Source organism: Panthera leo, chromosome A2 (assembly GCF_018350215.1).
Source record: "Panthera leo isolate Ple1 chromosome A2, P.leo_Ple1_pat1.1, whole genome shotgun sequence".
Taxonomy (NCBI): Eukaryota; Metazoa; Chordata; class Mammalia; order Carnivora; family Felidae; genus Panthera; species Panthera leo.
The window spans coordinates 86,115,407-86,138,813 of record NC_056680.1 but is presented as its reverse complement, the minus strand read 5'-3'; the positions used below and the strand labels follow the sequence as shown (position 1 = coordinate 86,138,813).

General features: G+C 35.8%; 1 protein-coding gene and 1 long non-coding RNA gene across 2 annotated transcripts in view; one reads left to right on the top strand and one right to left on the bottom strand.

Annotated features, from left to right (window-relative positions):
• LOC122206939 overlaps positions 1 to 18,467 on the bottom strand; it is a 71,222-nt gene extending 52,755 nt beyond the window's left edge. Inside the window, exons 1-2 of the long non-coding RNA XR_006196627.1 lie at positions 18,381 to 18,467; positions 875 to 1,012 (exon numbers count right to left, since the gene is read on the bottom strand). This is a non-coding gene — a long non-coding RNA (uncharacterized LOC122206939). The remainder of the gene's footprint in view (positions 1 to 874; positions 1,013 to 18,380) is intronic.
• PCLO (piccolo presynaptic cytomatrix protein) overlaps positions 1 to 23,407 on the top strand; it is a 361,627-nt gene that overhangs the window by 282,195 nt on the left and 56,025 nt on the right. The window contains exon 9 of the mRNA XM_042916591.1: positions 1,944 to 2,034. Coding sequence (XP_042772525.1) covers positions 1,944 to 2,034 — 91 coding nt within the window. The remainder of the gene's footprint in view (positions 1 to 1,943; positions 2,035 to 23,407) is intronic.

Below are 23,407 nucleotides of genomic sequence, written 5' to 3'. Positions count from 1 at the left end.
CATCGTCATAGGTACAATTTAGAAGGTGATCATTGTTAGCTGATGAAATTCTGGGGAAAATTTTGGAAAATCCTACTTGTCTCCTAGCTGTGCAACAAATGCACTGAGATTACATCAAACTCTCCCTAGTCTAGATATTTGGAAAGAATAACAAAAGGTGAAAATGTGTCTTCCTACTTTATTTTTGACCAAGTGGAAAACATGACTTTTTAAGATGGTTTTTAAATAAAACATGAAATTAAAGAAATTTAAAGTAAAGTGAAATAATACCAGTTTTGCTTATCTACAGTATCAAACCAAGGTTCATGTATATCTAATAGTTGTAGAGTTTTCAATGCACATGGTTTAATTTTTAGTAAAAAAAAAAAATGAAGATCTTTAAATGCGGGTTGAGGGAAGTGAAAGAACAGAAGTAGAAGGAGAAAAGATGAAGGGTGGGGGGAGTAAGAAAGGCAGAGGAGAGAAGTTAAGAGTGAAGAAGAAAGGAGAGAGAGGTAGACAGAGACTGACACAGAGGAAACAAGACAGGAAGAAAAAGGGAAAATGTATAGACTCTTTTTTCCATGAAAATAAATAAGGTTTTCTTTTTTAAATGTTTTTAATTTATTCTTAGAGAAAGAGAGAGAGAGAGAGAGAGCACATGAGCAGGGGAAGGGACAGAGAAAGAGGAGAGAGAGTCCCAAGCAGGTTCCTGCTGTCAGCACAGAACCCGACATGGAACTCCCACTCAGGAATGATGAGATCATGACCCGAGCCAAAATCAAGGACTGTTGCTTAAGTGACTGAGCCACCCAGTTCCCCCAATAAATAAGGTTTTCATTAGTTTACAAAGTTATGGTAGTATGCGTTACTTAGGGTAACTGATTATACTTACCATAATAGGTTTATAATCTTGCAGACAACATTTTAGTTTTACTTTGAAGAAATCATATACTATTCCTGGACTCCACAGGATTCTGCTGTTTGGGGAATGTTTTCTGTTCATCAGAAATCTGATTAAGCTTATTCTTTCCTAAAGAGAATAAAAGCAAAAGGCTATAATTTAAGCTTGCAGTTTTCAATGCATATGTTACTTTTAATATGTAAAATTCTAGCGATAGAATTCTAACATTCTTACATCTGGATTTACACATTAAAACCACTCGAGTATTCAAAGACTCTTCCTCACAAAGTCAACCTCTCTTGAGTTCTAAATTCTATTTAATATTTTGGTTCAGTACTCTCACACACTTCTTTTTTTGTCAATGTTTATTTGTTAATTTTGAGAGAGTACATGTGTGTGCGCAGCCAGGGAAGAGGGTTGGGGGTTGGTGCAGAGAGAGAGAGGAGAGTGAGAATCCCAAGCAGGCTCTATGCTGTCAGTTCAGAGCCCCATGTGGGGCTCATCTCATGAATCGATCGATGAGATCAAGAGTCAGACGCTTAACTGAGCCACTCAGGCACTTCTTAAACTTCTTTAGTAAACTTAATTTTATTTGTAATTTCATTCACATTTTTCCAAGGTGATAGAAATTTAATCTATCTATAATATAGATATAATATATATATATAGATATTATATAGATATTATATAGATATATATAATATAGATCTCTATATAATATAGATATACTATATATAGATATAATATAGATCTATCTATAAATCTATCTATATAATTAAATCTAATAAAATCCTATTAAGGCAGATATGAGCAAATATTTCACTGTTTTTATCTTTCATTATTTCACAAATCTCATTTAGAAGACAAGTTCCATAAAACAGAAGACACAAGTTTGCATTCACTAATTTGTTTGGTTTCAGAAATCTCATTTTGCCAAGGGGAAACAGATAATGAAATCTTTTATTAACTAAACCAACACACTTAAAAAACAAGTCTAATCCTGTATATTACACTTTGTCTTTAAACATTGATTTTTCACCTTATCACATATATGTCTTAGATTATACAGATGAACGGGAAGACTGTGCACTACATCTTTCCTCACGCAAGGATAAAAATAACAAGAGACTCTAAGGATCACACGGTTTCAGGTAAGGAAAGTCAAATGACCTACTTTTTTATTTTAATGTGAGACTGGGACATGTATTTGGATTTCAGCTTAGATGGCTTCCCAAATTTTAGAAGACACTGCTTTTTATGTCAAAGATTGTGTTTTGGGAGAATTTCCAAAACTAAGCAGACTATGCACTCGAACATAAAAGATTGTAATGGCACAGTCATTAATATGACACGTTACTGATTGGTACGTCTTTAGGTCATTTTTTTTTCATTAATTGCATTTTCAAAACATACATGGCATTATAATACTCCATGATTATTTCCCTATTGAGCAAAATGGTGACTGGTTTTAGAACTGTAAAACATTCTTTTACAGGAAATAGGGAACTGCCTCTGATTCTTCTAAGGAATAAATCCCGCTCTGCCTTGTCACTTTGAACATTATCAATCAGTTTTTGTTTGTTTTTGTTTTTGTTTGTTTGCTTGTTTGTGTTCTTATGTAAACCAAGGCATAGGACACATCTCTAAAGGTTTTTATTTTGAAATAATGTTAGATTCCTACAAAATCCTGGGCCCCCCAGAAAATAGTACAGTCACTTCTTCTGCCCGTCCTTTACCTAGTTTCCCTAATGTTAACATCTACCTAATCACAATAAGATATCGAAACCAGAAAGTTAACATTAATATGAAGCTATTAAAATATCTACAAGCCTTATCTAGTTTTTGAGTTTCTCTTCTGACCCACTAAATTCTTTTTTTTTCCTTTTTTTCTGGTCCAAGATCCAATCCAGATTCCAAATTGCCTTTAGTTGTCATGCTTCCTTCATCTCCCCCAGGGTGATAGTTTTGCATTCGTGTTTCATGACCTAGATGCTTCTGAAAGATGATGGAAGTTCTATGTTACAAATTTAAAATTTTTGTTTAAATCTTTGAGACTAAATATAAATTCTGTCAAAGTTAATGACTTTTTGAAAGATGAACAGTACCTATATTCTCCCTCAAGTATATTCCTTGTGTATATAGACACTGTATATCAACAGAAAATATTCATAAATATAGATGTTCATATATACATATATAGAAGTATATGTATAGGTGATATATCTAACATGGTATATGTGTGGAGGGTTTTTTTTTTCTCTTTAAGGACTGATATAACAAAGGACAAAACAGGTATTTTTTTATCAGTTCACTTGCTATTGTTCCTTGCACATTTTAGACCATGGAGCATGTGGATGTGGAACAGGTTTTACTTTGAGCAACTTTACTTTCTTTATTTTCATAGAGAATGAATCGATTAGGAATCTAATGTTGTTTCCTTTTAAGATTGGTAATTTTTCTCCTATCAGAGACAGATAATTTAAACTTCCATAGTTTCACTGCATACACACAGTATTTTAAGTAGTGATGAAAGTCCCAAGGGTGAGTTTTAAAATCCATGGGCTCTGTGGATTGGAATAATTACTGTGGAATAACTCTATGGAATAGTTACTTCTGCAGACTATTTCAGTTCCCTCCAGCTCATAAAGCAAAACAACATAGTGCTTCCCAGCAATGCCAAAATTTTTTTCCACTGCCAGCAACAGAAATCTTCAAACTGTGTTACTAAATCATCAAAACTCTATATTAATGTATCTTTTTTCTAGCCATAGTCTTACTTTTATGCTGTATTAATCATTCCCTCAACCTTAGTATTTGTCTTTTGTAACTCGTTTTAATTTGCTTTCCTTTACCACAATTAGGAAAAAAAGCTTTGAATATAAAAAAGAAATAATAACGGTTGATATCTCGTTGTAAATATTCTAGTCTGAAAGCTAAATTCGGTTTCCTCTGTATATAGATTTTACTAAATGAGAAGCAAGAATCATTGTTTTGAACAATACATTTACTAGTCGTATAGCGTATCGTGTCTCTGCATGCCCCTTTTCCTTTTGATATTTACCTAATATAAAAGTAAAAATTTTTTCCCCATTCTATTTCCCTGCATTAATTACTACTGAATATACTTTCCATGTGTCCTTGGATAGAATGATCTCATAGTAAGTTAAATGTTCTGAAACAACTCGTGTTGTTTTTAAGTAAGTCCTCAGTACCTCAAAGGGATTTAAGTACAGGTATATGCATAACTGGAGTGAGAAATGACTTCTTTAGCGAACAATGCCCAGAAGGTCTAAGCCAGTGGCAGGCAAGCCCTTAGGCAGAGCATTTGTGCTGATCAGAGAGGCTAATCTCTCTGCTTGCTGTTTGCCACTCAACCAAAAGCCTGTTTTGCTTGACTAAACTTTTGGTGATATTAAGGATTTACTGTCATTTTTTAGCTATGTTGTACCATTTTTACGTTAATGTTAAGGGCATATTTTTTTGAGATACATGCTAAAATGTCTCCAGAAGAAACAATATTTGGGATTTCTTTCAAAATTAGTTGCATGGAGAATGATGAACGAATAGATGAAAAAAGATTGACTGTGGTTTGGTAATGGTTGGAGCTAGAAGACTGACCACCCTGGGTTTTATTATTGGCCTCCAATACTTGTTTTATATGCATGCAGTTTTCCATAATAAAAAAAATGTTAAGTTTCTGTTTGTTTTTCATATTTAGAGAAAAAGAGCAATGGCCAGTAGCTTCATCAGTGGTGAAAAAGCTATCTAAACTAACAACTTAAATGCCTTTATAAATAAGATGAGGTTGTAAGCAAGAAAAGAGTGAAGAGAACAGTAGTGTATCTGTTCTCCCAAACAGAGGGCCAAATGGCCATGAGTGCATTTCCATCTTGGTTTTAGAAACTCATTGAAAGTAGAAGTACTGTGTATCTTCTATAAGAGTTTAATAAACCATTCTAACTGGAAGTAGCATTAAGATATTTTATAAGAATTATACAAAACAGGTATACCTCATAAAAAGAGAAAATATATTTTTATTTTTTGGAATAAAAAATAATTTCAGAATAGGAGACCAGAATAGAAAGTGTGTGGGGTTTTTTGTTTTGTTTTTTTGTTTTTTTTGGTTTTTTCTCATTGTTTCTCCCGTGTGTTTCCCAAAGTATGAGCAGGAAACCCTCATGGTTCCCAACATTCTTTCACGAAATCCACAAAGTCAAAACTATTTTCATAGTAAATTCTAAGAAACACTTGCCTTTGCACTCTCATTTCCTTGTGAATATGCAGTAGAGTTTTTTCTAGAGGTTACATGATGTGTGCATCACAACAGACCGTATACAGAGCAAATATGAGAATTTACCTGTATTCCAGTTAGCTCAATATTAGGCATAATTGTAATAATGTAAAGCAATACCACCCATCTCTTAAGTGTCCCATTTTTAAAATACAGTCATTTTTTACCAAAAATGTCATTATTTTAACATAGAATGAGTTTATTAGTTTACATTCATTAATGTTTTAAACTCTCACTTTTAATTTATAATACAGAAAATATACAGAGCTGGAATTTATAGGACCAAAATCTCTTTGAGGTCCTCAGTAATATCAAAGAGTATAAATGGCTCATTAAAACCAAAATGTTTGAGAACCATTACTCTAATGATATTTATATAGATTTTAAAAAATTATAAATAAGTTTTTGTTCTTCCTATAAAAACTCATGCAACATAAAACATATTTTGCAAATGTTCTTATATCTCATATTAGATGCACTTTTAATTATTTGTTAATATTTACTGATCGAACACCCCTGGTGTGATTTACATTGTGTTCATTGCAAGGGTAATAAAATGAATACAACACAGACTATCATCTAAAATGTTCTCATAATTTGGTAGTAAAATCTGAAATGCAAGTAATTATTACAATAGAATTTTAGGAACAACTGAGACAAAGTCATGGAATTTATAAAACTTTATTGTTCATACCTATACATACATATATGTGTGTCCACACATGTATATATATGCATCATTATTTATATTTTTGTGATGTTTGCACAGAGAAATATATGCATACAATCTTCTATTAAATGATCTGTAACTTTTAGAAAATAGATCCTTTATTAACTGTAAACTTCAAAGATATAGGTGCTGATCAACAACTATATAATGGTTTTGAAAGTCTTTATTCAACCAAACACAAGGCAACAAAATGAAGAGAATAGATAGTGAATTTTAGAAGACCTGAGTTAGAGTTCAACTCTATTGCTTATTTAAATTTTGAGAATAAATTTGCTCATCTGTAAAATAAGACCAACTCTATGTGTCTCACATAATTTCAAATGAACCCAGCACAAAATCCTGTACTTACTATACACTCAACAAATGTTATTTCCCCTTCTCTTAGAAATTATCAGGAAAAAAAAAGGAGAAAATGTAACGCTAAAGAAATGAGTCTCTCTTTTTTATTTAAAGCCATCTTATGGTTCTGGAAACACAGCTGTTTCAAACAAGCCAAAGAAATTCTTCTGATTTCAAAAAAGATAATTTGCTTATGTATAGTTCCATAATGGATTGGCTACATCTGCACGGCTAGAAAGACTAATTAGCAAGTGTACTAGTGAAGAACACTAAATATGTTTAGGTTCAAAAGACAGCAGTATCTTCAGTGAAAATGTTGGCTCCTCTTCTGTTCTTCGTTAGTCTACCATCTTTATGAGCTTTTAGAAACAAGAGACAAATGTAACAGGTCTCCTTGGATCCGAGATGGTAGCAATACCAAATATGGATAGCTTTTTTATTATTATTTAAACAGCTTTAATAAGGCAGAATTTACATAAGTGTACACATTGTAAGTGTGTACACATTTGTAAGTGTACAAATGCACAAGTGTACAAATCAATTACTTTTAGTGTATTTAGGGAGTGTTGTGACCATCACCACAGTCTTGTGTTAGAACATTTCAGTCATTACAAAAAGTTCCCTTGAGGCGGCTAGCAATATCCACCTTCAACGCTCCAGCCACAGGCAGGAGATTTACATTCAGTATCTAAGTTTGCCCTTTCTGGGCATTTCCTATAAATTGAATCATATAGTATGCAGTTTTGGTGTCTGGCTCCTTTCACTTACCAACATTTTGCAGTTTATCTATTTTATCACATGTATCAGTCGTTTGATCTTTCTATAGCTAAATAGCATTGCATTGTTTGGATATTCTCCCTTTTTTTTATCCATTGAATTTTTCCCAGTTTCAAATATTTGCATACAAGTTTGAGTTTAACCATATGATATTTTTTAATGGTTTCCTAGAAGAGGAATTGTTGGGTTCTATGGTAAGTTTCTTTTTAACTATTCAAGAAACTGGCAAATCGTTTTCCAAAATGAATATACCATACTATGTTCTTGCCAGCAACGTCTGAGGGTTCCACGTTCTCCATGTCATTGCCAACACTTGATAATGTTTACCTTTTGGGGTGGGTGTGGATAAGAACTCTGTGTTTTAACTTCTGATTTCCTAATGACCTATGGTATTGAGCATATTTCAGGTGGTTATAAACAATGCCTGTCTCTTCTTTGGTGAAATGTCTGTTCACATACTGTACTCATTTGGGTTGTTTGTCTTCTTACTGAGTTGTATGAATTCTTTATATATTTTATTAATTCCATTTTAATGGAATTAAATTTATCAATATGTTTTTTCCTGTACCGACCAGGCTGAGCTCTTGATAGAGTATTAAGAACTATCCCAAGGTCACAAAGATTTTTCTCTTATTTTTTTATACCAGAAGCATTATACATTTAGCTTCATGACCTATTTTGTGTTGATTTTGGTATATGGTGTGAGGCAGAAGTCCACGTTCTTTTTTTTTTTTTTTTTTTTTTTTTTAAGCATAAATGGATATCTATTTGTGTAAGTACCTTAAAGAAAATCCCCCCATTGAATAGCTTTGGCACATTTTGTCAAAAACAATCACCATTAATACAAGGATTTATTTTCGATTTCTCAGTTCTATTCTCTTTGACTATGTGACTAACTTATTTCACCACTAGTATACTTTATTGTTTATTATTGTGTTTTATTAAGTTTTGAACTCTGGTAATATAAGTCCCCCTTTTCAAAATTGTTTTGGCTATTGTAGATCTTTTTAATTTTAATAATATTTTAGTATCAGCCTGCTGGGATTATGATAGGGGTTGCACTGAAATTATAGATCAATTTGGAGAGAACTGCTATCTGTTTCATTGAGCCATTTCATCCATGAACATGTAATATTTCTTCATTTACTTGGATCTTCTCTAATATTTTTCAGTAGAGTTTTATAGTTTTTGGTGTAGAAGACTAGCATTTCTTTTGTTAAATATGTCCCAATTATTTTATTATTTTTGTTGCTCTTATAAATGGTGTTATTTCTTAATTTCAATTTTGGACTATTCATTGCAGTTTTATAGAAATACAATTTATTTTTGTATATTGACGTTTTATCTTATAATCTCACTAATGTTGTTTTTAGTTCTATTAGTTTTGTTGTGTGGAATCCTTGAGATTTTCTGAGGATGCAAGTTCATGTCATCTGCAAATAAAGACAGCTTTATTTCTTCCTTTCCCAACTAGAATAGTTAATTGAATTTTTTTCTTTATTGCACTTGCCAAAACTTTGTGTACAGTGTTAAACAGAATAGCGAGAGCAGACATCCTTGCTTTGTTCCTCAAGAATGTTGACAACTGATTGTAATGAAAAATCAGGGACTCTGCCCTATCCCTGCCATAGAGTTCCTTCCTCGCCTCCCCTTTGTTAATACTTACTGGAAGAGATTTTTTGGCCTAACATTTTATTTATTTATTTTTTTTTATTTATTTATTTTTTTTATGGAGTTTCCAAATGTTACTCACTTTATTTACATTTACATTTTTTTTTTTTTAATATATGAAATTTACTGTCAAATTGGTTTCCATACAACACCCAGTGCTCATCCCAAAAGGTGCCCTCCTCAATACCCATCACCCACCCTGCCCTCCCTCCCACCCCCCATCAACCCTCAGTTTGTTCTCAGTTTTTAACAGTCTCTTATGCTTTGGCTCTCTCCCATTCTAACCTCTTTTTTTTTTTTTTTTTTTTTTTTTTTTCCTTCCCCTCCCCCATGGGTTTCTGTTATGTTTCTCAGGATCCACATAAGAGTGAAACCATATGGTATCTGTCTTTCTCTGTATGGCTTATTTCACTTAGCATCACACTCTCCAGTTCCATCCATGTTGCTACAAAATGGCCTAACATTTTAAAAAGCTGATCGGAAGTGTTTAAGAATAGCTTTAAAAGCCAACACAGCTAGTTAAACTTAATTTTATGTTTTTTTCAAATAACAGTGGATTACAGAGACAACTGCTGGAACTTGAACAGATCCTACAAGGTGGGCCTTGACACAGAAATGTCTCCTTTCCAATTCAGAAGAATTTCCTCACTTTTATTCTCATTTTAAGAGTATAGTTATACATGACACAGTTTCTCATTTTAAGAGTGCAATTATATATGATACAGTTTCTCATTGTAAGCCTCTCAATTATTTTTAGGGATAAACTGAGTATAAACTTATAGAAGTGAAATGTAGATCAGGTGGAATCTCTTCTAAAATCACAATTTCTTTCTGGTAAATTTTTTTTTTTTTTTAATTTTTTTTTTTCAACGTTTATTTATTTTTGGGACAGAGAGAGACAGAGCATGAACGGGGGAGGGACAGAGAGAGAGGGAGACACAGAATCGGAAACAGGCTCCAGGCTCTGAGCCATCAGCCCAGAGCCTGACGCGGGGCTCGAACTCACGGACCGTGAGATCGTGACCTGGCTGAAGTCGGACGCTTAACCGACTGCGCCACCCAGGCGCCCCTCTTTCTGGTAAATTTTAATGAAAGCTTGCATTCATTTTCCCAGTAACAAAGGAATGCTTCTTTTCAAGCCCAGTTCCACATGAAAATAATCACTCCTCCTGATACCTATCAGGATAAATATTGCTTGTGCAATTCTGTTCCTGCTAAGGAAGTACTTTGCTTCTAACTGGAGATAGGTTAGCACATTTTTCTATGCATCTTTAATAAGATTAAGTTTAAAGGGATTAATGATTGATGCCATGAGGTGAGTGTGAAGACATTCCAGATATTTAACCTCCAGGAGAGGAGGACAAATGGTAATGTTAATGTGAAATTTAAGGTTGTAAATCCAAAATGTATGAATTGGCCATGGAAAATTGGGCAATAAGAAATGAGATTCATTGAAAAGAATAAGGATTTATACTGATCTCCTGGAATATCTTCTTGACAAATAGAGTAATGAGAAAAAGTATATAGAAAGAACAAGGATGTAGAAGTAGTCATGGGAAAAAAATAGGCTCCAATCTTAAGTTCTTTACATGCTGGACAACCTAGGTAAGTGTCTAAATTTCCTTCATCTTAGCTTCGTTGTCCTGAAATGTTATGGCTAGTACATAACATAAAAAGTTGTGGAAATATTTTCTTTTTTTTTACTTTTTAAATGTTTTTATTTATTTTTGGGAGACAGACAGAGACAGAGCATGAGCAGGAGAGGGGCGGAGAGAGGGAGACACAAAACCTGAAGCAGGCTCCAGACTCTGAGCTATCAGCACAGAGCCTAACGCGGGCCTCAAACTTGTGAATCTTGAGATCATGACCTGAGACCAATTCTGACACTTAACTGAGCCACCCAGGCACCCCAGAAATAATTTTTAACATAAAAAAGTGTAAGACACATAGACAAAATTCTTGAAATGTTAGTTGCTTCTATTTGCCTCTATCTCTGAAGATGATACTAAAGAGTTTGAGAATAATCAAATAATGTATTAAATATAAAACAATATCGGCATGGCACACAGAAACCAAACAGAATTCATCACTTCAAAGTCATATATTTTGAGACATCTGACAGTTAAAAGTTCAACATATCTGATGTAGTAGAACATTGGCTGAAAATAAGAGCAGCTCTCTTTTTGTTTAAAGCACAATCTCACTGGAATGTTGGACTATTCATAGCTGGTCACCTAGCAACGTGTAACATTCCTTGTCCTTTCCAGGTAGTAGTAACAATTTTTAAAATAGAGAAATGAAAATAACCAAACAAATTGTATTATTTCACTCTTTATTTTATTTTATTTTGTTTTTGTTTTTGTTTTTAATATATGAAATTTATTGTCAAATTGGTTTCCATACAACACCCAGTGCTCATCCCAAAAGGTGCCCTCCTCAATACCCATCACCCACCCTACCCTCCCTCCCACCCCCCATCAACCCTCAGTTTGTTCTCAGTTTTTAACAGTCTCTCATGCTTTGGCTCTCTCCCACTCTAACCTCTTTTTTTTTTTTTTTCCTTCCCCTCCCCCATGGGTTTCTGTTAATTTTCTCAGGATCCACATAAGAGTGAAACCATATGGTATCTGTCTTTCTCTATATGGCTTATTTCACTTAGCATCACACTCTCCAGTTCCATCCACGTTGCTACAAAAGGCCATATTTCATTCTTTCTCATTGCCACGTAGTATTCCATTGTGTATATAAACCACAATTTCTTTATCCATTCGTCAGTTGATGGACATTTAGGCTCTTTCCATAATTTGGCTATTGTTGAGAGTGCTGCTATAAACATTGGGGTACAAGTGCCCCTATGCATCAGTACCCCTGTATCCCTCGGGTGAATTCCTAGCAGTGCTATTGCTGGGTCATAGGGTAGGTCTATTTTTAATTTTCTGAGGAACCTCCACACTGCTTTCCAGAGCAGCTGCACCAATTTGCATTCCCACCAACAGTGCAAGAGGGTTCCCGTTTCTCCACATCCTCTCCAGCATCTATAGTCTCCTGATTTGTTCATTTTGGCCACTCTGACTGGCGTGAGGTGATATCTGAGTGTGGTTTTGATTTGTACTTCCCTGATAAGGAGCGACGTTGAACATCTTTTCATGTGCCTGTTGGCCATCCGGATGTCTTCTTTAGAGAAGTGTCTATTCATGTTTTCTGCCCATTTCTTCACTGGGTTATTTGTTTTTCGGGTGTGGAGTTTGGTGAGCTCTTTATAGATTTTGGATACTAGCCCTTTGTCTGATATGTCATTTGCAAATATCTTTTCCCATTCCGTTGGTTGCCTTTTAGTTTTGTTGGTTGTTTCCTTTGCTGTGCAGAAGCTTTTTATCTTCATAAGGTCCCAGTAATTCACTTTTGCTTTTAATTCCCTTGCCTTTGGGGATGTGTCGAGTAAGAGATTGCTATGGCTGAGGTCAGAGAGGTCTTTTCCTGCTTTCTCCTCTAAGGTTTTGATGGTTTCCTGTCTCACATTCAGGTCCTTTATCCATTTTGAGTTTATTTTTGTGAATGGTGTGAGAAAGTGGTCTAGTTTCAACCTTCTGTATGTTTCTGTCCGATTCTCCCAGCACCATTTGTTAAAGAGACTGTCTTTTTTCCATTGGATGTTCTTTCCTGCTTTGTCAAAGATGAGTTGGCCATACATTTGTGGGTCTAGTTCTGGGGTTTCTATTCTATTCCATTGGTCTATGTGTCTGTTTTTGTGCCAATACCATGCTGTCTTGATGATTACAGCTTTGTAGTTGAGGCTAAAGTCTGGGATTGTGATGCCTCCTGCTTTGGTCTTCTTCTTCAAAATTACTTTGGCTATTCAGGGCCTTTCGTGGTTCCATATGAATTTTAGGATTGCTTGTTCTAGTTTCGAGAAGAATGCTGGTGCAATTTTGATTGGGATTGCATTGAATGTGTAGATAGCTTTAGGTAGTATTGACATTTTGACAATATTTATTCTTCCAATCCATGAGCAGGGAATGTCTTTCCATTTCTTTATATCTTCTTCAATTACCTTCATAAGCTTTCTATAGTTTTCAGCATACAGATCTTTTACATCTTTGGTTAGATTTATTCCTAGGTATTTTATGCTTCTTGGTGCAATTGTGAATAGGATCAGTTTCTTTATCTTTCTGTTCCTTCATTGTTAGTGTATAAGAATGCAACTGATTTCTGTACATTGATTTTGTATCCTGCAACTTTGCTGAATTCATGTATCAGCTCTAGCAGACTTTTGGTGGAGTCTATCGGATTTTCCATGTATAATATCATGTCATCTGCAAAAAGCGAAAGCTTGACTTCATCTTTGCCAATTTTGATGCCTTTGATTTCCTTTTGTTGTCTGCTTGCTGATGCTAGAACTTCCAACACTATGTTAAACAACAGCGGTGAGAGTGGGCATCCCTGTCGTGTTCCTGATCTCAGGGAAAAAGCTCTCAGTTTTTCCCCATTGAGGATGATGTTAGCTGTGGGCTTTTCATAAATGGCTTTTATGATCTTTAAATATGTTCCTTCTATCCAGACTTTCTCAAGGGTTTTTATTAAGAAAGGGTGCTGGATTTTGTCAAAGGCCTCTTCTGCATCAATTGACAGGATCATATGGTTCTTCTCTTTTTTTTTGTTAATGTGATGTATCACGTTGATTGATTTGCGAATGTTGAACCAGCCCTGCATCCCAGGAATGAATCCCACTTGATCATGGTGAATAATTCTTTTTATATGCTGTTGAATTCGATTTGCTAGTATCTTATTGAGAATTTTTGCATCCATATTCATCAGGGATATTGGCCTGTAGTTCTCTTTTTTTACTGGGTCTCTGTCTGGTTTAGGAATCAAAGTAATACTGGCTTCATAGAATGAGTCTGGATGTTTTCCTTCCCTTTCTATTTCTTGGAATAGCTTGAGAAGGATAGGTATTATCTCTGATTTAAACGTCTGGTAGAACTCCCCTGGCAAGCCATCTGGTCCTGGACTCTTATTTGTTGGGAGATTTTTGATAACCGATTCAATTTCTTCGCTGGTTATGGGTCTGTTCAAGCTTTCTATTTCCTCCTGATTGAGTTTTTGAATCGTGTAGGTGTTTAGGAATTTGTCCATTTCTTCCAGGTTGTCCAATTTGTTGGCATATAATTTTTCATAGTATTCCCTGATAATTGTTTGTATCTCTGAGGGATTGGTTGTAATAATTCCATTTTCATTCATGATTTTATCTATTTGGGTCCTCTCCCTTTTCTTTTTGAGAAGCCTGGCTAGCGGTTTGTCAATTTTGTTAATTTTTTCAAAAAACCAACTCTTGGTTTCGTTGATCTGCTTACAGTTTTTTTTAGATTCTATATTGTTTATTTCTGCTCTGATCTTTATTATTTCTCTTCTTCTGCTGGGTTTAGGCTGCCTTTGCTGTTCTGCTTCTATTTCCTTTAGGTGTGCTGTTAGATTTTGTATTTGGGATTTTTCCTGTTTCTTGAGGTAAGCCTGGGTTGCAATGTATTTTCCCCTCAGGACTGCCTTCGCTGCGTCCCAAAGCGTTTGGATTGTTGTATTTTCATTTTTGTTTGTTTCCATATATTTTTTAATTTCTTCTTAATTGCCTGGTTGACCCACTCATTCGTTAGTAGGGTGTTCTTTAACCTCCATGCTTTTGGAGGTTTTCCAGACTTTTTCCTGTGGTTGATTTCAAGCTTCATAGCATTGTGGTCTGAAAGTATGCATGGTATAACTTCAATTCTTGTATACTTATGAAGGGCTGTTTTGTGACCCAGTATATGATCTATCTTGGAGAATGTTCCATGTGCACTCGAGAAGAAAGTATATTCTGTTGCTTTGGGATGCAGAGTTCTAAATATATCTGTCAAGTCCATCTGATCCAATGTATCATTCAGGGCCCTTGTTTCTTTATTGAAACCCGTGTGTCTAGATGATCTATCCATTTCTGTAAGTGGGGTGTTAAAGCCCCTGCAATTACCACATTCTTATCAATAAGGTTGCTTATGTTTATGGGTAATTGTTTTATATATTCGGGGGCTCCGGTATTCGGCGCATAGACCATTATAATTGTTAGCTCTTCCTGATGGATAGACCCTGTAATTATTATATAATGCCCTTTTTCATCTCTTGTTACAGCCTTTAATTTAAACTCTAGTTTGTCTGATATAAGAATGGCTACTCCAGCTTTCTTTTGGCTTCCAGTAGCATGATAAATTGTTCTCCATCCCCTCACTCTCAATCTAAAGGTGTCCTCAGATCTAAAATGAGTCTCTTGTAGACAGCAAATAGATGGGTCTTGTTTTTTTATCCATTCTGATACCCTATGTCTTTTGGTTGGCGCATTTAATCCATTTACATTCAGTGTTATTATAGAAAGATACGGGTTTAGAGTCATTGTGATGTCTGTATGTTTTATGCTTGTAGTGATGTCTCTGGTACTTTGTCTCACAGGATCCCCCTTAGGATCTCTTGTAGGGCTGGTTTAGTGGTGACAAATTCCTTCAGTTTTTGTTTGTTTGGGAAGACCTTTATCTCTCCTTCTATTCTAAATGACAGACTTGCTGGATAAAGGATTCTCGGCTGCATGTTTTTTTCTGTTTAGCACACTGAAGATCTCGTGCCAATCCTTTCTGGCCTGCCAAGTTTCAAAAGAGAGATCAGTCACGAGTCTTATAGGTCTCCCTTTATATATGAGGGCACGTTTATCCCTTGCTGCTTTCAGAATTTTCTCTTTATCCTTGTATTTTGCCAGTTTCACTATGATATGTCGTGCAGAAGATCGATTCAAGTTACGTCTGAAGGGAGTTCTCTGTGCCTCTTGGATTTCAATGCCTTTTTCCTTCCCCAGTTCAGGGAAGTTCTCAGCTATTATTTCTTCAAGTACCCCTTCAGCACCTTTCCCTCTCTCTTCCTCCTCTGGGATACCAATTATGTGTATATTATTTCTTTTTAGTGTATCACTTAGTTCTCTAATTTTCCCCTCATACTCCTGGATTTTTTTATCTCTCTTTTTCTCAGCTTCCTCTTTTTCCATAACTTTATCTTCTAGTTCACCTATTCTCTCCTCTCCCTCTTCAATCCGAGCCGTCGTCGTTTCCGTTTTGTTTTGCATTTCATTTAAAGTGCTTTTCAGCTCCTCATGACTGTTCCTTAGTCCCTTGATCTCTATAGCAAGAGATTCTCTGCTGTCCTCTATACTGTTTTCAAGCCCAGCGATTAATTTTATGACTATTATCCTAAATTCACTTTCTGTTATATTATTTAAATCCTTTTTGATCAGTTCATTAGCTGTTGTTATTTCCTGGAGATTCTTCTGAGGGGAATTCTTCCGTTTGGTCATTTTGGATAGTCCCTGGAGTGGTGAGGACCTGCAGGGCACTTCCTCTGTGCTGTGGTGTATAACTGGAGTTGGTGGGCGGGGCCGCAGTCCGCCCTGATGTCTGCCCCCAGCCCACCGCTGGGGCCACAGTCAGACTGGTGTGTGCCTTCTCTTCACCCCTCCTAGGGGCGGGATTCACTGTGGGGTGGCATGGCCCGTCTGGGCTACTTGCACACTGCCAGGCTTGTGGTGCTGGGGATCTGGTGTATTAGCTGGGGTGGGTAGGCAAGGTCCACGGGGGCAGGAGGGGCAGGCTTAGCTCGCTTCTCCTTAGGTGATCCACTTCAGGAGGGGCCCTGTGGCAGCGGGAGGGAGTCAGATCCGCTGCCGGAGGTTTGGCTCCACAGAAGCACAGAGTTGGGTGTTTGCGCGGAGCGAGCAAGTTCCCTGGCAGGAACTGGTTCCCTTTGGGATTTTGGCTGGTGGATGGGCGGGGGAGATGGCGCTGGCGAGCGCCTTTGTTCCCCACCAAACTGAGCTCTGTCGTCCGGGGGCTCAGCAGCTCTCCCTCCCTTTGTCCTGCAGCCTTCCCGCTTTCTAAGCAGAGCTGTTAATTTATGACCTCCCAGACGCTAAGTCGCGCTTGCTGTCGGAACACAGTCCGTCAGGCCCCTCTGCTTTTGCCAGCCAGACTCGGGGGCTCTGTTTGGCCGGCGAGCCGCCTCTCCAACCCGGCTCCCTCCCGCAAGTCAGTGGAGCGTGCACCGCCTCGCCGCCCTTCCTACCCTCTTCCGTGGGCCTCTCATCTGCGCTTGGCTCCGGAGACTCCGTTCTGCTAATCCTCTGGCTGTTTTCTGGGTTATTTAGGCAGGTGTAGGTGGAATCTAAGTGATCAGCAGGATGCGCGGTGAGCCCAGCGTCCTCCTACGCCGCCATCTTCCCTCTCTCTCCTTATTTCACTCTTTAATGGAAAGTATCTCCTGATAGATACTCGAAAATAGAAGCTGTTGAACTACGTCGAACACTTTCTTCACCAATAGCAAATTGATTTTGATGAGAACAGGTTTAGACTGTAGCGAAATAATAATCTGGACACCTAGATTTTATTTATATGTCTAAAGTGACTCATCAAATTCAGAACTTTTCTCACCTAATCAGTTTCTCAGTTCTTCCCCCAAATAGTAGTAATTATAACAACTATTATGCTACCAGGCTTGTAGAAACTTTGTTCTTTATAGAGTTGCATAGCAAGATAGGAGTGTTAATCCAACTACTTATTCATTTAACAGCAGTATATGCAGTTCATATTTGTATATAGATGTGAAAATACAAACATGATTAAAACTGTAATGCTAAAAAAGTAACAATTTCATCTTTGTGATATATGATAAAGATATAAGCATGGCATCAACTTTTATGCATCAGTAGAAAAATAAAAATTATCATAGATGAAACAAAACATCAAGTGATCAATTTAATCAATCCCAGCTACAGATTAAATGGTATGCTATGATCTGTGACCACCTAAGCCAAAACATTTCCTCTCCTTAGTTTTGACTGAGAAATGCTGGTTCCCAACACATTTCCTCTATCCTGACGGTTTCTTCTCTTAAAAGCCTAATTGCAATCCTTCCCATCACTCTCCTCTCTACAACTGAACAGGGTAAGGAGGTGTTGGGTGTGCTGCTCTCAAATCCATCCCTTCTGATTCTAAACCAGGTGCTAACCAGGCAGGAGATGCGTTGCTGGTCACTTACTTGGGCTTCCTTCTACCTTTGCCATATAATCAGGTGTTGCCATGAGCATTCAGCCTGGCAAAGCCTCATTTTCCTCATGTATAAACAGAGGGGGCTTTGTTTTTTTTCTTTTTATTTTAAGATCCACTGGGATGACGTAATTTTAAGGCATTTTCTAAGAATAGAATAGAATACAATTATATTGTTGTTAACACTCTTATCATTGATGCATTAGACTGACCTGGAGAAAAATGTGCATTTTAGTATTTATCCATTCAATATTCATTCAGTTATATATTGAGTGTTGCCTAGATACTGTATGCTTACTACACATTTTATACCAGAATCTCAGCTTTGCAGAGCTTTTCCTCTGTTTATGCAGGAAAAAAAGGTGATTTTTTTGCCCTATCTTCCCTTTCATTCCTACCTTCTGTTATTGCTCAGTCACTGTGGTAACTACTATAAGCACAAATGTCTCCCAAGTTTTGCGACCAGGATAATGTCCATATATATTGTGTGCACAGAAAACCACTTTTATCTTTGTATTTTCTATTGGCATGTAACAAATTACCACAAATTTAATGACTTAAAACAGCACACATTTAGTATCTCACAGTTTTCTTGGGTCAAGAAATCCAGGCACAGCTTAACTGGAATCTCTGGTCAGGCTCTCAGAATGCTGCAGTCTACATGTTGGCAAGGCTGCATTCTGTTCTGGAACTTGGGGATAGTCTTTCAAGCTAGCAAGCGCGGTTATTGGCACAATTCAGTTTCTCCCGTTATGGTACTAGGCTCCCCTTTGCTCCCTGGCTGTCAGCCAAGCCACTCTCAGCAACTGGAGACTCTTGAGCATCTTGCCCTGTGGTTCCCTCTGTTACCCTCCACACATGGCAGGTTCCTTCTTCAGGGCCAGCAGAAAACTGTCGTCTTAATGGGCTAAGGGAATAAAATTATGGTAGTGACTATCGCATTACCTTTGTCAGCTCCTACTGGTTAGAACCAAGTCACATGTTCCTCCTACATTCAAAGTGACTTATTGGGAGTCAAGATAGAATATGTCTTCCACAATCTTATAGTATCTCCAGAAGTACAGAAGGAACACTTCTTCATAAGTGTTTAATTACAATAGTATTCTTCTTCCTACTTACCTTTTATTAAATAAAACTGGCACTTATTTTGGAAAGGTCATCATAGCATTCCTGTATTATGAGTTTAAACTATTTTATTTCCACCAATAGTGATAGGGTTACATGAGTGTCTCCCAATACAACAATTTTCTTTAACATGCATAGTAAATGACCCTGCTCCCAGTCCTAGGCTGTCATCCTAAGATCACTATCTAAACAAGTAAGCATTAAGGCCATATCTATAAATTGACCCAATCTTCTAATTTTGTAACATCCAATTTCATATCAGATAATTACTTCATTTTGGAAGTACTGCTAAATGAATTAAGTTTTTTTATTTCCTTTTACGGAAGTATCATGCAAACCCCCTCAGATTTTACCTTTATGATTATAATTTTGCATTTGCCTTATATAAGCTAAAATAAAGAAAAAAATCCACGTGTTATTGAATGAACAAAACATGATTTTTGTAGTGTGGCTGTCCTGGGAAATTTTCTTGATGGACATTATTTTTGAAGTATTTCAGGTAGAGGAAACCCTATGTATCCTTAATAAAATCAGTATACAAAATATCTTTTATTTGAAAGATGTTAAACAAAGCCAGACTGCCGATATCTTTTGATATTTATTTGTGACTTTTTTGCATATATATAATGTTTTATATGTACGTGTGTGTATATATATATGGGACATTGTGTGTGTGTGTGTGTGTGTGTGTGTGTGTGTCTTTGTTATTTCCCATGATAATGGCCATTTCATTCATGGGGCAATTCAATGGGGGGGCCCAATTCCTCTACTGTGATGTGAGTATGAATAGCCTTTTATACTTGCTTTGTGTAACATTTTTATCTTAATATTAACTCACATTACATTAGAAAAGACAAATGTGAAATTCTGTTGATGGAAATGTGACAAAGAATGTTCTCTTTGAATCTTTCATATATGTAAAGGATATATATTTAAAACTAGAAAAAAAGGATTCCATACAACAATTGGCTGTGTTAGAAAAAGCTAATGGGAATAGTTGAGTTTGTAATTTGTAGACTGAGTTAGAGTCAGATTAGATTTGGTATTAATGTGGTGCTTCCATTTTGATGCTGCTGGACACAGTCAAGTAGGGATTGCTGTTAAGGTAATTTATATGTGTTGTTGTATTTATAGGAATGTTTTTCTCATAAAGTGCAAAAATTAGTAAAGATAAAGGAAAATGGTGAAGTAATGAAATATTCTTTAGGTCTTTAGACTCAAGTATAAGTTCATTAATGTAGCATTTGGTAAGACACAAAAGGGAAATTACTGTGTTTTTAATATGTTAGTTTATTTTCCTAAATATTTACATAGATAATTTATAACAGAAATTAGTAGGTGAAAGACTATAAAAATAAACTTTCATACCCTCACTCAGGAGTATAATTAATGTGTAAACTATAAAAATAGAGTCGATTAAACTATCCTTTGGAAACTTTTCCATTATCCTTAGTACTTCATTAACACTGGTATTTATATAGATAATCTTTCTTCTTCTTCAGCCCAATGAATGGCATGACTAAATTGCAATACATCATTATCCTGTGATAACTTTACTGTGAATAATAAACTCCATTGATTTAAAGACTACTATTAATAAGATAGTGTGTTCACTTACAAGACTTTGCTTTTCCTTGTTGTTTAGATGTAGTATGTGGTTTTGTCAAAATGAACCAAGGATTTTAATTTTGTCTAAACTTAATGGTCTAATAATTGTAATATCATAATATTTTCATATATTTTTAAATGAAAATAATAACTTTCTTTTTAATACTTTAAAATACCAGAACTTTTAATGTAACATGTTAATAAACCAATAAAGGTTAAACTAGATTTAAACTTTAAATTTAAATCCAAATATAAAGATTTTTCCTTAATATGCTCATTTTATTTTATACACAGCTTATTTTATTTGTGTTTTATTTCAACTTTATTGATGTACCATGGACTTATAAATTTGTGAGATATTTAAAGTGCACACTGTGGTGATTTGATTTACGTATATATTGTGAAAATATCCCCCCCCCCCCCATCTAGTTAAGACATCCATCACCTCAGGTATTTATATTTTGGTGTGTAAAAACACTTAACTTCTACTCTCTTAGTAAATTTCACTTGTACAATATAGTGTTAAAACCATAGTCACAATGTTTTATATTAGATCTTCAGAACTTTTCCATCTCAGAGCCCCTGGCAACCACTTTTCCACTCTCTGTTTCTATAAGTTTGAATTTTTTTCTCACACGTATATGTGACACTGTGCGGTATTTGTCTTTGTTTGTCTGGTTTATTTCACTGAGCTTAATGTCCTCAGGGTCTATCCCCATTGTCCCAAATGGCAGGATTTTCTTTATTCTCAAGGCTGAATAATATTCCGTGTGTGTGTGTGTGTGTGTGTGTGTGTGTGTGTGTGTGTGTGTATCTCACATCTTCTTTATCCAGTCATCTGTCACTAAACACTTGAGTTGTTTTCATATCTTGGCTATTGTGAATAGTGCTATAATGAACATGGAGTACAGATATCTCTTTGATAGCCCGTTTCATATCCTTAGAACTGGGATCACTGGATCATAGGATAATTCTATTTTTAATATTTGGGGAAACTCCATACAGTTTTCTATAGTGACTGTCACCAATTTACATTCCCTTGAGCAAGTACACCAGGGTTCTCTTTTCTCCACATCTTTGTCAACACTTGTTATCTCTTGTTTTTTTGATGATAGCTATTCTGCCAGATGTGTGGTATTATCTCATTTTGGTTTTGATTTGCATTTCCCAGATGATTCATGATGTTGAGCACCCTTTCAAGCACCTTTTGGCCATTTGTATATCTTTTTGGAAAAATGTCTATTTAGTTTCTCTGCATATTTTTAAATCAGATTGTTTATTTGTTTGCTGCTAAGTTGTATGAGTTCTATATATATGAGTTTTTATGTTTTTATATTAACCCCTTATCAGGAATGTGATTTGTAAATAGTCTTTCCTATTCTATAGGTTGACTTTCATTTTGATGGTATCTCATGAATCCTTTAATCTATTTTCACTCTTTTTCATTCTTTTTTCTCATTGCTCCTCTCAGGTGACTTCTACTGCTCTGTTTTCAAGTTAACCCATCTTTTCTCTACTTCTCTGGTCTGATAGTAAACCCTTCTATGAATTTTGCAGTTCATATATTTTATTCTTTAGTTCTCTGATTTCTCTTTGATACTTTGTTATATATTCTGTTTGTTGAAATTTTCACTTTGTTCATGTATTGTTCTCCTAACTTCATTGAACATCATTATTTTGAACTTTTTAAATAAATAACTTTACTCCATTTCATTAAGGTCCTTTTCTGAAATTTTATCTAGTTCTCTTGTTTGGAACACATTTCTCTGTTTCTTCAATTTTTTTTGACTCTGTGTGTTGGTTTCTAAGCATTAGATAAAACAATCACATCTTCTGGTCTTGATGCAACGGTTTCACGTAGGATTTAAACATTATGATTCAGGGGTGCCTGGGTGGCTTAGTCGGTTAAGCGTCCAACTTCAGCTCAGTTCACAATCTCATGGTTTGTGGATTCGAGCCCCCCACCCCCACCCCGTGCTCTCTGGTGACAGCTCAGAGCATGGAGCCTGCTTCAGATTCTGTGTCTTCCTCTCTCTCTGCCCCTCCCCCAGTCGCACTTTGTCTCTGTTTCTCTAAAATAAATAAACATTAAAGAAATGTAAACATTATGATTCAGCCTGGCCTGTGCTCTTGGTTGTCTCTCAAATCTTAACGATTGTTCGAGCTGCCTTCTTTGTTCTTGATGGCTCCCAGGAGTTGAAGGTATGCCAAAACGTGTTTTGATGTGGGTTTTGTTTTGTTTTGTTTTATTTTGTTTTTTTCGCACGGACCCATTATGTAGGAGTCATCAGCTAGTTTCTGGATTTTTTTCAGAGGGAATTGCTCCACGTGTAGCTGTAGATTCGGTGTGTCCATGGGACGAGGTGAGTTCAGGAGCCTCCTCTGTTGTCATCTTGGACTGGAACATTAAAAGTGACTACCTAGTAGTATATTTACCACATAATTAAAACATACATAGGGATTTGAAAAGACTGGTATATTTCAATTGTAATCCTAAGGTTATTAAGGTAATACTTTCTCTTAATGACTTGCTACCTTTATCGTTGGATGTCTCTTTTCTTATAAATATTCCCTACATACTTTAAAAGATTTTTGAAAGTTAGATTTCTCTGTAAGACCCCCTCAGTAACATCTCTGCTTATTTGTTGTGAAATTACTGTAATTTCTGACAATCTTTTTTAAAGCTTCTGTGTTCTCTTTGGTAACTACCGTCTCTCTACTCTGCCGTGCTGTTCACTCGAGCAAAACCCTTGTATTTTCAAGGCATCTAACTAAGGAAGCATTTTGTTAATGTTTTGAGATAGAATAAAAGCAGGGAGGCAAAAGGATTTTGTGTTGATAAAAATTTGTCCAAAGTTGAAAAACTTTGGTAATATATA